Source organism: Brachyistius frenatus, unplaced genomic scaffold (genome assembly GCF_029030835.1).
Source record: "Brachyistius frenatus isolate BFR_SWC_R1_liver_20210118 unplaced genomic scaffold, ASM2903083v1 Contig_57, whole genome shotgun sequence".
Taxonomy (NCBI): domain Eukaryota; kingdom Metazoa; phylum Chordata; class Actinopteri; family Embiotocidae; genus Brachyistius; species Brachyistius frenatus.
In genome coordinates, this window is record NW_027210656.1 from 15,725 (window position 1) to 31,835 (window position 16,111).

The following is a 16,111-nucleotide window of genomic DNA, read 5'->3' on the forward strand; positions in this document are numbered from 1 at the left end:
CAGGCAGCGAACGGGTTAGTAGGATCCAAACACAACGCCTCCAAATGATGTTTTGTTTCAGGTGACAAGGAGGGGCTGCGCGTCTACCTCCGAGGCAGGCGCACTTCCTGTACAGTCCAATGCAGTATATAAACTCGCAAAAACGGACTTCTCCTGAAGCACTCACAAAGTTCGCAAAGCGCAAAAACTGCTCCCTCGTAGCCCTCCCTCTCTCCGATCCATTAAAGAGGCTTTAGAGGTGATACCGCCTTGGCAACGCTGGAACAAGGTAGCCTACTGCAGCGCAAGAAAAGGTAGGACCAAAGATTGTGTGAAGGAATGCGGCTGGTGTTTCTGTATTTCATTGTGAAGAGCGGAGAGTATTTGTTGTAAAGAGCGGAGGATTTATTGCCCGGTTGATGCATGTGTAATTGGAACATACCTCTTTAGTGCGCACTTTAAGCCTCGTCTCCTTGGTTTATTTTCAGAGCCATCCAGGACGCGAGATAGTCTGTCTGCAGTTTCCTAAAAGCAAACATGAAACATCAGTTATTTGCCATAGACGTAATACTCTTGTGCTTATCTTGCGGAGCAAGTGCACTGGCAACGAGTATTCCTGCTGCGTCCACGTCCTTGCCAGCCGCCAATTTCACCAACTTTGGCGCATCGCACAGCTATGGAACAGACACTACAACTATCTCTAAAACCAGGAGGAAGCGTTATATTAGTCAGAACGACATGCTTGCCATTCTTGATTACCATAACAAAGTGAGAGGGAAAGTGTTTCCTCCAGCCTCCAATATGGAATACATGGTAAGTGGAAGCTGTCAGTCAAACTTTATGTTTTTAAAAGTTTATATAGCTATTCTCAGTCATTGCATGATTTCATGTCAGCCATATGTTCCTTAACTATTTAATTGCATTAATATGTTCTGCTATTGTCCAAACGCCACCAATCAAATACAATAGCTAACGAAATAATTTGCCACATAATGCAAAGAGGAGATGTGTAGCTTTCCAAGTGACAAATGTCTTTACTTTGTATCTCCAGCTGTTTAGCAGATTGTACTGCACAGACCACCAAAGTAGTCCCTTCCAAAGGAAGAGGGGTCATGTATGATACCAGTAGCATGCTGGGAGTGGAGTATGGAGAAAACAGTAGTGGTCAGTTGTTGACTTTTTAGATTCAATGGAAAAAATTTAAATAATTTAAAGTCCCAAACCCGCAAAATCAGACGTTATTTCACATACAACATGTATTATACTAGTTTGATAAATTGCTTTAACATCATGACAATGGAGGCGGACATATATGTGTTTCAAACTGGCATAATATCTCGGTCATCGTATTAACTATACAATGCATTAGGGATATCTCTTCCATTGAGGAAACTGATGAAAGAGTCTCTTACAGGACTCCATTCACAACCCTTTCCTAGTGAAACCATGTGCACGTGAGCGCAACTGTTGACATGGACAAGCCTTCTTTCATCACAAAAAATGAAATGTCAGTTTATTGAATGAGTGACACTACATTGGACACTCGGGAACCAAGTCTCTTCTCTTGTGTAACTGATTTGATGGTTGACTTTTGCGTCTTTCCGTGCCAACACCTGTAAAACTCAGAAAGCACCGACTCTTGTCTCACATGATGCTGCTACACGAAGATCTACCGTTGATATTTTTCCATCAGTTATGTAATGGGTTTCCCTGCTTCGCCCACATCTCCACGTGTGTATAGGTATGGGATGACACACTGGCAAAGACGGCCGAGGACTGGGCCCATGCCTGCCTGTGGGAGCATGGTCCACCTCACCTCCTCAGGTTCCTGGGTCAAAACCTCTCCGTCAGGACAGGACGGTGAGTGACCTTTGACTCACTTCCCCCCTGCCCGACATCTGCTGCTCCTCTCAGGGATGACTCTCTCAGCAGCCATGGCCGTTGCTGCGTAGCCCCCTTCGTCTTTCTGCTAAAGGTTTTTGCACTGTGACCCAGTGACTGCTGGAGGAATGCTCCTGTGACCCTCCAAATAAACAAAAGCTGCACTTTTAGCCATGACCCATGAGGACAAAGGCCTATCCCTTTAGTGGGTCTTGACTTTCCATTTGCAAATACAAGGCACCTTTACATGTTCCTACACTTTCAGATTTTATTTAGGAACGAGACTAAAGGGGATACAGCTTATTCTGACTGCTCCTTCTTTACTCATTAAGAGAGTTCAACCATAAAGCTATTTTCTACAAAACCTACTACAACTGCGTTGCTATTGCGGTCCCTTTTTCACATTTAATCTTTTATGTGTAGAGGGCCAGCACAACCAAAAGGTTTTATGATACAAAATTAGACAAAGAAGCTGCAGAAAACACTATATACATATTTTATTCCCAATAATCCACCTTAAAGGTCCTGGCAGGTTTGAACGAGATGCCTGTATTGAAACAATGTCTCTTTACACACAAAAGTGAATCCCTGAACTTCAGATGGAGCATGATGGGCAAGATCACAAAATTAAATAAACATGGATGTGGACAATTTGATCAAGTGTTGTTTGGCAACAAACTATCTGACTCAGGGGGGCTGTACTTGTGTTTCTCACAGCTGTATGCAGTTGTGATTGTACAGACACTGTACAATGTTTCCTTGAACTTTGGCACATTCAATTGTAATTTTAGCAGATGTTCAAAACAGCAAACAAAACCTTTGTAATTTTAGAAAAGTTGTCCAATAAGTTGAAAAAAAACCCAGAAAATAATCTAAAGTGCATAAGTAACATGAAACTAGAATTAATGCCTTGCGGTTGTATGACTCTGCCAACCACTGCAGATGCAGTTTACATCCATATCTGTCCAGACTCATAATATATGTAGGCAAGACTTTAAGGAAATCCTTATGTGTTTATATTCTTGGCCAGTAAAGCTGACTCAGTTCATCCTTGAGTCCAAATGAAGAAATCCTCGAGGCATTTCTGAGATATCGTGTTCACAAGCATGAAACCGAACGGATGGACAACCAAGAAACATAATGCCATAAAAATGTGGGGCTATGTATGAATGTCAGGGAGGAAACTGAGGCACCTGCACACAAACTTGGACTAGACTATGAAATTCAGGGCCACAGGAAGCAAGATTCACTCACAACAGCCTCTTACCATGCTAATCTTGTACTTTCATTTTTCCCTAAAGACGGCATGTTTGCCAGTTGAAACTACTGCTGCTAGTCAGTATCAAGGTTACGGTGTAACAGTCATTTTTCTTAAATTATGACTAATGACAAACACAGTTATGGTCTGACCCCTCTGGTGACAAGGTCATCTGCATTAGTAAGAGTTATAATAGGTGTTGCTAATCCTCACTTGTGATTAATGATTTGTCACTCACTGAATCTGTCACTATTTTGTTCGCAGCTATCGATCCATTCTTCAGCTGGTGAAGCCTTGGTACGATGAGGTGAAGGATTACTCTTTTCCCTACCCTCGTGACTGCAACCCTCGATGCCCACTCAGATGCTATGGACCCATGTGTACCCATTACACACAGGTACACAGACAATTATTAGGTATTACATATAATGCAGTTGACTTGCTGCAGCAGTGACATGAAGTGAGAACTGATCTTTTTGTTTTACAGATGGTGTGGGCAACGTCTAACAAAGTCGGCTGTGCTGTACACACTTGCCACAATATGAATGTATGGGGTTCGGTGTGGAAGAGGGCGACATATTTAGTTTGCAACTACTCACCTAAGTAAGTATTCTTGGTACCCTGACAGTCAATCCTATATCGTGTTCATTTCATGCTATATGGGGGCCTGTTAACTCCGACTAACCTGTTGGTCTGATGACGTTTAGGTGACGACAGGCTTTCTCATGACACGGTCAACTCCGTTTTGTGCCGAGTTGTGAAATGCCACCCATGTTTCTGGAAGATTCAGATAACCCCAATAAAAGCCTGTGAACCGGTACTGCATTACCAGTCCCATCAGACGGCTGCAAACCAGAGGAGAAAGTCTTTAAATAATTTGAGGAATGAAAGCCAGCCCAGACTTGTGACTGACTTGTGACCTAGGTTCTTAAATCCTACTGGTTTGAGACATGTGTAAGAGTAACAGGCTCAGGACACCCATGACCTATTTTAGCACCGCTAGCTGGAAATGTGGTCTCCAATCTTTGAGACACAGGGTTGTACATTGGGACACAATCTCGCTCTCTACTCTGTAGAGGTCCCTGTTGTCGTGACAGCTGGCAATAAAAGATCTTTTTTGCATCAAACACATTTTGACAGGTCATTGTAGGGTAAACACAGGCGTATTAATGATGGGTTAGCTTCCACTGAGTGTCCTTGAAAGTCATGACAGTGAACTAACCTGCACAAAAGCAGGACCTCCCCAAAGTGGTATGCAGCCATCATTATACACCTGTGTTTACCCTACAATGACAAGTCAAAATGTCTGCAGTGAAAAGGTCTGTGTTGAATATGAGCGGGGTCAAAATAGAATTCTATTTAATGTGATATTTAATACATATTTAATGCTAAATGTGAAAAAAAAATTTTTACTTCCTTTACAAAGCAATTTCACTCAAGGTCCATTTAGGATCAGTCCTGGAGCTTTCAATCATATCACTGGCAAACTCTTTCTGCTAATGAAGACCATGTGATACGACTGAAAGCAACAAAAAAATGGATCTGGAAATGAGTGTTTCGTTAACTTTTGTTTCTAAGGTCAAGAATGAACTTTTATCCTCTACTCCTTTTTAAAAATGTCAATGACTAGTTTCTTATCCTTATTCCTGTGCATCTTGACATTTCATGTTACAAAATGAATATTTGCTTTGTGGCTGTAAGGTTTCACATTTGAATAACTTTTTCCTGTTTATGTGGACAGAGGAGGCACAATGTAAATATAATTTAATGTTGAAACAACAACTATCTGATGATCAGTTGATTTTAGGTGCCTTTCACTGCATTTTAGGCATTTTTACACAAGAAAGATATACTGATTCAAATTCAGCAGCTCTGTGGTCACCGCCAGCTTCATTCACACTGGGTGTTTCTGTCTTCCAGGGGGAACTGGATTGGAGAGGCTCCCTACAAAGTGGGCGTACCCTGCTCCGCCTGCCCCCCCAGCTACGGAGGCTCATGCAGCAACAACATGTGCTTCCCCGCTCTCAAGACAAACTACCTGCACTGGTTCAAATAAACACAGGTTTCCTCTCAACATAAGCTGACAACCTACAGTACCACAGAGACATTATCTTAATCCGGTGAGGATTTGCACATCATTGTGGACCACACTATTATGTATATATGGGCTTATTTAAAGACAAAAACATACATTTGAAGGCAGCAGACAATTTACTGTTGATGACTTGTAAATAATCTGTAAATTAATTTGTTACATTTTACTAGAATGGCTATGACTATTTTAACTGATGAAATATAATTTATATGTAAAATGGGTCCTTAATCAGTACATACTGTACAGATATGTGGTGCTGCAGACACATGTTTTTACTATACTAGTTTACGTTGACAATGTGGCAATTAAGGACATTATAACCAGCACAGCTCCTCATACTTGCTCACTTTGGTGCTATGGGCATCACACCTTCATGCTGTGTGCTCTGCCTTCACAGGAATGGTGCGATACAATGATCAAAGCTTTTGACCTCAGGGGAAACCGAGACCAGCAGTCTCAGCCTCGCAGTTTCTTTAGTTCCTACAGCAGATTTGCAAATTTCATACTTAAGTATATTTCCTATTTGCGTCCAGAAACAAATTGGCAAAAAGGTTTGTCGACAAAATTACAGGAAATACATTAGTCAGACTGGGAAGTGTCCATTTTAAGACTGGATGTCGGCATACATACTACCTCTGTTGTCAAAAGTTTGGTTAAACAATTACACAGTGGATTTTCAGTTTTAATCTGCTCTAATTCACTTCTGTTTCATTACAATTATTTCATCCATTGGGGCATTTTACAGATTACATTCATATTTCGTATAGTATTTATATCAGACAGAGCACATACAATAAAGCTGACCCACATATCTGTTTAGTAATCATACTTTTTATATTGGTATACCATATACCAATTGATACTGTTTATATTTTGTTATGATCACTGATGTAGTTTGTTAGGCACTCAAGTGCACCTTAATTGTTTGTGAATTTCCAAAATACCAAGAAATTATTATTTTTTGTATGTGTAGATACTCATTATACCTTGACTATCTTAAAACACGTATACTGTAAGTTATTCATTTTTATATTGGACTAAATATTTAAGTGATATTCTGTTTTGTATTGTTTTGTAAAAATATTGCAGTGTAATAAAAACATATTCAACTTATTCGAGAACACAAAAGTAAAAAAAAAAAAAGTAAAATAACATTTTCAGCACTGACTGTATTTAAATCCACAACAAGCTATTTATGCGATGAACTGTTTCTCCTGTTGTGTTTTGTATTTGTAATAAAATTGTCTATTTTTTATCTTCAACCCATGTCTTGCCACCTGCCAAATCTGTATCATCGTCCACCGTCTGATCTGTGTTGTCTGATATTGATTAGCTGCTCTGCCCAAAGCATCAGTCTGCCTCTTTGATTCTCAGTTATCATTCTCAATTAAACTGTGCCCTTGAAAAGTCTCACATCCTGCATATCAAAGGCTGAGAGGGAGAAGGGAAAACATGTTGGAGCTACAACTGAATCCTAATAAGAGAAGGTTGACTTTGGCCCCGACTGTGTGTCTACATAAAGCCATTAATACACTGATGTGTACAACAGATGCGGAAGTTCCTGCTCTTCTCTGCGGCTTGGATAGTATAATATTGGCTAGTTGTCCAAGTCAAGTTTGTACGATTTCCTGTTTGAGGACGGTGAGCACAGGCATGTTAACTTTCTGATGCTGGATTTAGACGACAAAAGGATTTTCTACACACTAACACATAGATCGCACAGCTACACTGGTTGGGACATTGCATTGATTTCCAGTCATCATGGACAGCTTAACCCAAACCCTAACATTGACCATAATAATTTCACATCTTACCGCTAACCTTAACCAGGACCTCAGAGATGACAACTTGCCTCTGGACCAAGTTTTGGTCTCCAAAAGGGCCACTGGTGTCGACACAGTCGGTGTTTATACCAGAGAAGGTCCCAATGAGGTAACGCAGTAATCAGATTCAAGTGCTATTTGCTCTTCTGGAGTCATCTGCTGGTTGGTAATGCTATCTTGGCCGCTTCCCTTCCCTTGTTCCCTTAATAAGAGTATTGGTCTTAATTCCAGTGAAACAGAGAATGCACAAGTCTTTTGCTGAGTATCCCTGCTGTCACAACAATTTCACATGCTGGAAATGCTTACAACAGAGGCGAGTATTTAGAGTTGGATTAAATTCATCTCTGTGGATCTTGTATAAAGTCTGAGCCTCTGCCCAACGAATTAGTATATCGAGCCACACAACAGTGTAGTAGCATTTTCTTCTTTTGCTGTTGATAAACCAATAATTTCTGCTTAATCTTAAAACAACTCATCATTAAAAAAAAAAATGTATCCAGGTCTTCACGCAATTCTCCTCACAGTTACGACAATAAACTACAACTGAAAACATTAAAGTGCACCATGATTATCCCGGAAGTTACGAGATGTCTACTCATGGATCGTGTGAATTGTCCCTGACCAATCTGCCCTAATGGTATATGTATGATCAACTGGCTACCAATCAAGGGAAAAACAAGTAAGACATGAACAGTTAGTTCAAGTGCAAACATGACTGCAGTAAACATCTTTTCAAGACTGAAACATTTGCAAGACACTTTGGCGGGTCAGATTATCTCACATTTGAATGCTAAACTTTGCATAGCATGAGGGTTTCAAACCATTTCCTGCACATTATTAAGAAGCTTCATTGATGCAGCCAGCTGACCAGCCCTAATAGACCAGCATATTCCCTGGAAACAACCAGCAGAGAGTTTTCTAGGAATGCATTAGTATGCATGGGAAAAATCTTTCGGTCTGCGCAAATGCCAGACGCAGAGCCAAATGGATGATTGGTGGATGTTTAAAAAGGCACATTATCTGGATGTGGAGCAGGATGCAATGATGAGTTCGACAATCTGCTGTCGACATTTACCTGGCTTATCCATCAATGGTGGAGAAAGACGAAAGGTTAAGGATATGGATTTGAGTTGAGATGAAAGCTCTGATGGCTCAAGGATATGAAAAGAAAAACATCTGCAAAGAGAGTGTGAATTGGAAACGAATAACATTACAGCATAATTTAATTATTAGTATGCTCAATCTCAGCATGACACACTCATGTTTTTGTGTTCGGCTTCTGTAAGACTAGTATGTTTCTTAATATTTTAATATCATTCATAAGTTTGAACTTTTTTTTGTAGTTTTTTTTTTTCTTCTTATGACTGGATGGAAACACTGAACTTTATGTCCATAATTGGATCTTTTCAGCTTCTCATCAAATCTTGCCGAAGGACCATTCCCAGATCAAGTATTTTGTTCAGAGAATTTCCAAGGATGCATCCTCAGCATTTTTTAAAGCACCACACCATATTATGTGCATGTACAATGGCAGGACCTTTTCAGTGACACACACATGGAATATAAAGAACTCTATAACAAAGCAGTAGGTGGGTATAATGCTCCGACTGGTTGCAATTTGCCAAGAAGAAGGACACAGACCTGCACACTCTTTGGACTGTATTTTTTTTCTCTGAATGCCAGGAAGACGTCTTGTCAAGGCTGCATAGGACCCAACATGGAAGGAACTGTGCTACCAAGGATGTATCCTTGACACTGAAAAACACCTGTTGGCTGATGCTTTAAACTCTCTTGGTGCTCACCTTTGAACCGCAACAACAACTCATAACACTCCCACTGTTAATACATAGTTGACTATGACAGCTTTTATACGTCAGTAAAGATGAGCAAACACTTCAACTGGCATGAGCTTTCAGCTCATACACTATCAGCCAATACCAACATTGACTTCTTTCAGGACGTGCACCACAATTTATCTCTTCCACTAACATTAAAGTTGGACCAAAATGTCTTTCAGTGCTTGAATGTCAGCTGAATATTCAACCCTTATCACTCTGATTTAACTTCACTCAGTGCATACACTTACATTGACACTTCAACCTTAATAACCACTTACATTTTGACTGATAATTCAACATCTTTTTGTATTTAAGAATCGAAACACCAGTTGTTTCAGTATATATATATATATATATATATATATTTAAGTATGTATATTTAAATATGTATATTCAAGTGTATAACTTTCAGCTATACGCACATGTGAACTTCAGGGTTTTAATTTGACTGTTTTAATTTTCGAGTGTCTTAATTTTGTTTGCTCTTATGGTACTGATTCCCCACCCAACAGATAGTTAAGAAAAAAGACCAACAGGAGCAAGTTAAACACAATCGAAAAGATGGAGCCAAAAAAGATGTTCAGTCGGCAGTTTCTGCAGGAATAAATCCAACTGACTCGTGCTATCAGCCAGTGCCAACATCTACTGAGGTAACTGTGACGCATCTGTAAGCTCATCTGACCAGTCAGATAAATTGTATCTGCTAAAGGAGTTTAGTCTCCCTCAAGTGTGAAGTTGGTGAGACGGTTATTTACAGAGAAGATGGAGAATTCATAGGGAGCGTGGCAGGTTAATAGATTATTAACAGGAAGTGGGTGAGGCTGAGGGAGTCTGTTTCCAAATGTGGAATCAGTGATCCAACTCCAGTAATAGTGAGAAGTTAAAGAGTTTATAACAGGGCACATTAATGAAAAAGAGGGAAAATCTTTTGTGCACACAAAACTTGGTAATGGTTCCGAGTTTTTTTTTTTTTTTTATATTTGTTGTGCAGCTGCAGAGACTCTCCTCTCCCTTATCATCTCTGTACTCTACAACCTCTCTGCCCTCCCTGACTTCACAGAGCGGTTGAAAACTTGGCTTCTTTGTGCCTCCAGGGGGATATTGGGAGAGACTTCTCTCTAATTCATTGTATTTTTTTTCTTGTTCTTCAGTTCCCCTTGAAAGCACAACAACTACAGTATGTTTATTTTGCTCCCCTTGCAGCTCAACCATCGGAAATGCACCCTGTGCCCGGTCCTAGCCGCACTCCGTCTTTAAACCTCCCCAAAAATCCTCCACTGGCAGAGAGTGGAGCTGCTTTTAGGATAGAAAAGGAGCTGTGTGTACACAGCACTGTAAATTTGTTTGTGGACAAAATGTAAAAGAAAATTCCCCAAAAATAAATCACCTCATATTTGAAGCATAAATCATTTTGATGAAATTGCCTTTAGGGACTCGAGGTAAAGGGTATCTTCATAGAGTTGTACTTGGGCTACTTGTGCTCATTTGCTGAACAGAAAATAAATACGAAATTAAGTAAAGATCTGTCATCCTGAGAAGTTGGGATTTCAGCCTGCTGTACTGACATAAAAGATCATTATCATTAAGAACCAAACATTATACAAAGCCCTTGTACTCCAGAAAGGCTTACAGACAAGTATGTTGGATAATAAACTGAATGCGAAAGAACCAAAAAAGAGTGACAGTTTCTGAATATAGAGGAGGTTTGACAGATCAAACGAAGGACTTTTACCCAGTAGACGAGTGTTCAAGTCCATGAGGAAAATCAACTTGGTCTATGAAAGCAAACCCCATTTGACCATGCTACAAGATTAAAAATTTTCCAAAGACTAAGTAGACATGACAAAACACAACCTTTCTCCTAATTTTGATTCTCAGTTTTTTCACATTGGCTGCAGTGACTTTCCCCAAATATTTGTAATATCACTTAAACTGAAGTAAACTGACTGTATTCATAGCTCTGACATGTGTATCGGTCAGGTGGGAGCCTGTTGACATATGTGTTTCCCACAGACTGATGTCAGCTACTTGAAGCATGTTTTGGGATCTCCTCAAATGTTGGCATGTACATGTTAAAACCCTTTTGCTACCATAAATCTCTCGGGGCAACAGAGTTAACTGCAGGGCACGTTTTTTTGCAGTCCTTCTCCTTTTAAGCTGGATGCCCTTACTTCAAACAAGGAGTGAAAAAAAAAGCTCTTCGGGTACACAAATCATTTGCGGTGTCTCAGGGGGCTATTTTTTGTTCATAATGCTGTTTTTTTAGGACAGTGTGGTCATAATATGTGGGGAAATGTTTCATTTCTCAGGTTTCTAAGGCTGGATTTACAGCAAGTGCTGACGTTCCTTGCAATCAGCCACAATGAAATACGACACTAGTTCAGTTTGAGCTGGATGGCTTACATTACGGTCACTTTTCTTGTCTGGTGACTTTTCCTTGGCAAAGTAAGTTTCTAACATGGTCTAGTAAAATATAAATAAAGCATATCTGGCATACTTCAGAGCAGATATTCCATTTTACAACAGAGGACATAAACCGATGTTATGTCATAAAACTGTATAGTCTATATTGACCTCATATGTGACACTAAAAGTAATCACATGTTGTCGATCCAACAGGTCAGACACACAGTGAATATAAGAATAAATCTGCAGTCGATGTCTGACGCTGAAAGAAACTGGACTTTGGTTTAGTCTAAGAACACAAACTGAGGAGAAGGTGGACCGTGTTCCGTGTTTGCCTTCCATATCCTACTGTAGTCTTTATCTTGGATGGGGCCACATTAGCCTCCTTGCGGGGCTAAGCAGGGACTTCAGACAAGCGACATCCTGCAGCTGCAAGACATGGGCCAAAATCAATGTCCTCGCAGAAGCACAGTGCTGGGAAAGAGCTTCCTAATCAGATGGGCTTCCTCCTTCTCTCTCAACTCTCTTTTGCACCCGTAGACGACAAGCTCAGTGAGGCTTTGATGCTGATATTTACTTACAGTACACTGACCTGCCCTCTCCAGTAGTGCATTGTAGCTTCATAGAATAAATCACAATTTCTACTCTTTTACTGACTTAATTCATAAAAAACAACTTTTTAATGTGGATTTTTTTTCATAATTTTTGAGTAGATCACGGAAAGAATTCCAACATCCAATGTGGCAAACCAGCCATCATCAAATCCAAGAAAATGCTCGGTTGTTGAATTCTCTGCAGAAGATGATATTTGGTGATAGTACACCAGAATGCATCTGACATCATTGTGAAGTTTTATGGTTTTTGCACCACAAGCAGCAATCAGTAAAGCATTCAGCTCAGGGAAGCAAAAACAAAGTGTAATCTGAGTTTCTGCTAGAAGTTGCTGATTGGTAGTTTCATGAAATTTGACATAAAACAAAGGGGTATTTGGATTTCAACAATTCCTACAAGTCCCAGTGCCTCTACATCATCCAAAACATTGGCCTTTTTGTTTGTTCTGGATCTCACCCTAATCGAGTGAGAGATGAATAATTGTCTCAGTTTACCAAGAGCTCCTTTTGTTGTTGAAAAAATAGAGATGCTGAAACATTTCAATTTATTGTCAAGATAAGAAAAAGAAAATTCCCAACTTGAACTGAAGTCTACCATGAGATGCATTCTGTCTGACAGCCACAGCATGCTGACGTTATGTTAAAGTACACTGACACCTGGTGGTTATAAGAACAGTTGACATTTGTCATGAATTTTTCTACTAAGTCAAGATGTTTCCTCACAAATTTTCTTGAAAGTTTTATTTTACAGTTGTCCTATCATGTGGAATCTATTAAAATTACAGCCACTATTGTTCAGAGGGAAAAGCATAACAGCAATTCAATGAAATGCTCTATGTCATGTGAGGCGATATGATGCAGGGGTTGCACTCAATGTTATCTTGTTGTTAAAGAACCGCTGGACCCCTGCTGAACATTCACCTTCTTTTTTTTTTTTTAAGATTGAATAATACTGTATATAGTTATGACATATAATGAATCTTAATTTAGGCTTATTTAGGCTACTGCATATAAATATCTATTGCACTTATTTGCAAGATTCACAATTCATTTTTCTCAATAAAACACATGAACATATGGATCAATTCCTGGTAGTTTTCTTCAAGTTGTGACAGAGAACATTGTAGAAAACCCACAGAATTACAGTATACATGTTGCAAAACACACAATGCATGTAAATTGTATTACAGGAGGAGGATAAAGAAACACTACAAGCACAACTAAAAATGACACAAAATGTTAGAGTTTTTCCTTTTGGTCCACAAAAACACTTACTGATAAAGATCCACTGATACTGATAAATGAGACTCAGATCTGAAACTGAAACTTTACCCAAGTATTAACATCATTTACTACAATACTTCCTCTCCAGCACCAAAACTACTATAATCTGCTATTTATTCTAATTGAGAGAAGCGTTCATTTATTTAAGTGGTCATTTTGGAAACTGTTTTTTGAAGTGCTGTTGACCATTAAAATAAATCAACAGCTCTCTCAATAAGACGTGATAACAACTAAACATTATAATCCTCATTAAGGGAAGAATAATTGCTGAGTTGTTGTATTTTATTTAATGCTTCACCCCTCCGTGGTTTTAATATAATGGCTGATCAGTGTACAGGGATCAATTTAATATAAATTTAAACATGAAATTTGGTGCATTGTTGCAGATTAATAAGCTCCACCTCACAGTAAACTGCTACTTTCATCATTAATAACATTGTGATGTAGTAAATAGAAAGTCCATTGTCCCACATAAGTACTTTTAAATGTGGAGTTTTGTGGAGAATACTTAAATTTTACTTGTTGTGAAGTATTTTGACATACTGTAAAGCTTAGATATGTGGTTTGAAAGTGCTGTGCATGAAAATGAAAAGTAAAAAGGAGAGAGGGGTAGATCATAAAATATATGATTAACAAAATCATTGTCTTTGTGGAGGAATTTTGATGCAAGATTGGTTGATATAAAAGGGATCACTAAAAATGTGTGCTCTGTGTTTACCCACTTTGTGTCTTTCAGTTGAAAACATCAAACAAAAACCCTGATTACAACCCTGCAGTTAGAGTAGATAACATTTGCTAGTACAGTACTGTACGTTCATTCCTAACAGATGCACTGGCATTTGTTGACCACAAGGAGGTAGACGTAGACAAACTAAGCCCAGACTGACCCGAGGTGGCTATCTCAGGCAGCCTTCTGCTGAACACTGCTGATAATGTCACACAAGCAATGATGTAGAACATCTGCCAAATGACCTTGATGCTCTTTACTCCCGTTCTCACCCCGCAGCCGTTCCAACACTGACCTCAATTCAGCTCAACCAGAACCATTAGGGAGCAATGGGCCAGATAACATGGGCCAAAGAAAAGTGTTTCTTCAAGAGTGTTTGTGTGATTTGCTGTTGTGTCCAGAGGCTACTGTTGTGTGGATGCCTGGCACGGTCGATGCGTTCTGCTGGGTTCACGGGGTTTCTCACAAGACCACATGCTGAATGGAGGAGGAACAAAATGGAGCATCTGGGCACAAGGCTTAACAATGACTGTGTGGGTAAGATAGAAAGAGCAAGAGGGAGCGCAGCTAGGGAGGGAGATGGGGTGGGGGGTGGGGTGGGGGGCAAGCAGAGGAGTGGAAAGTGAAGGATACTGTGTGAGACAAAACAAAGGAAAAAGAGAAAATGTGTGTGTGTGCACATGCCTGGCAGAAACATACAGGTGAAGAGGAGGTCAGATAATAGAAAAGAAAAATGTGAAATATTAGGACAAACAGAACAGCAGATAACAATAGATGACCAAAAAGAAAGGGTGATAGAAAGAAATCTGAAATCTGCGAACACGAAAGCCCTGGCATGAAATCATTTATATTGCTCCACTGCTGGCGCGAATAATGTGTATTTACTGGCAGTCATTGTAATAAACATTAATCAAAGAATATCTTGCATGTTACAGATGGCCTGACCTAAATTACCACACTGTAAATCATAAAAGTCCTTGAGCAGTTGGTAAATATTTCCTTTATCCACACAATTTAATTTTCATAGTCGGGGTCAGAGGCATCCTCTTACAGTCGGGGTCTGTGTATTTCAGCTATGACCTTAATGGAATATAGGTTCTTTCATACCTCCTGCCCATAAAACTTATTTTGAGTGTTTCAAATAATTGCATGTTTTATGTATTGACTCCTATATTTATGTTATGAAGGCATGTGGGCCAAAACACACACACACACGCATGCACCCCGTCACTTCTTTGCTGCCTCACCTCTCACTCTCTTACTGTCAAACGGAGACAGACAAACAAACACACACACACACTCTTCTATCCTGTCACACACACAAACCTAAATGTAGTGCAGCATTAATTCTATGGCAGATGAATGAGAGTTGTCGGTGTTGTTTCCCTCCTGGGAGTAGTGAGCAAGGCAGAGCGTTGCTATTTCAGCTGCGGTGAAAAGGGGGGAGGAGAGGGTGCTACTGGGTCTGACCGCAGAGCGGCCGCTGTTGGGGCTGTGGCCGAGGTCCATGCTACTGACCCAGGGAGCAGACAGTAAACCCTGGGTTTATGGAAGTTCAGAATGCGGTGGGTCCCCAATGTGAGAGCTCTTGGATCACTTTTACAGAAGTAGGTTAGACTGCAGAGGCACCCTGGAAGACAAAGTTTTGTATGTCTGTAGTCTTCAGTAGACACTGATCTGGTTCATCAACCGGGGCCAGTGGTGGAAAGCAACAAAGAACATTTACTCAAGTAAGTTTGACATACTTGTATGATCCTTTTGTTTTGACACGTCACACTTTTACTTTGATATTTCAGAGGAATATACACTTTTTTTTACTGCAATATTTATCTGAAGGCTGACAAAATACAATGTATAAAAAAGAGTGCACATGTCTTTGAAGATGTTACTGTAGCAGTTCAATTAAATAACAAATTCCCATCCACTCAGATTTTTCAACTCATATGTTCTGTTTGATCCCCATTGAGGCCAATGTTTAATCTAAAAGCAGAGATCAGAGAAAGGTCCACCACGACCAGCTGCAACAGTACAAAGCTATTTACACATTACTAGTAGTAACAATGTAGTTCATATTTTGGTAACGCAGTCCATCTATCTGCAGAGGTGCACTTCCCTCATAACTGTTCCGTATGTTTACTCAAGTTGTATTTTGAATTCATGACTTTTACCTTGTGCTATGATTGCATTATTAAAGTAGGCTACTTTTACC

At 39.8% G+C, this 16,111-nt stretch overlaps 1 protein-coding gene across 1 annotated transcript; it reads left to right on the forward strand.

Moving 5' to 3' along the window:
* The first annotated feature begins 206 nt into the window (after nt 1–206).
* pi15a (peptidase inhibitor 15a) lies at nt 207–6,475 on the forward strand. The gene is made up of 6 exons (XM_069705583.1): nt 207–293; nt 468–792; nt 1,721–1,839; nt 3,383–3,515; nt 3,606–3,721; nt 5,039–6,475. The coding sequence occupies exons 2-6, from the start codon at nt 517–519 to the stop codon at nt 5,172–5,174; spliced, it is 780 nt and encodes a 259-aa protein (XP_069561684.1). The 5' UTR covers nt 207–293; nt 468–516; the 3' UTR covers nt 5,175–6,475.
* Nucleotides 6,476–16,111: the final 9,636 nt, after the last annotated feature.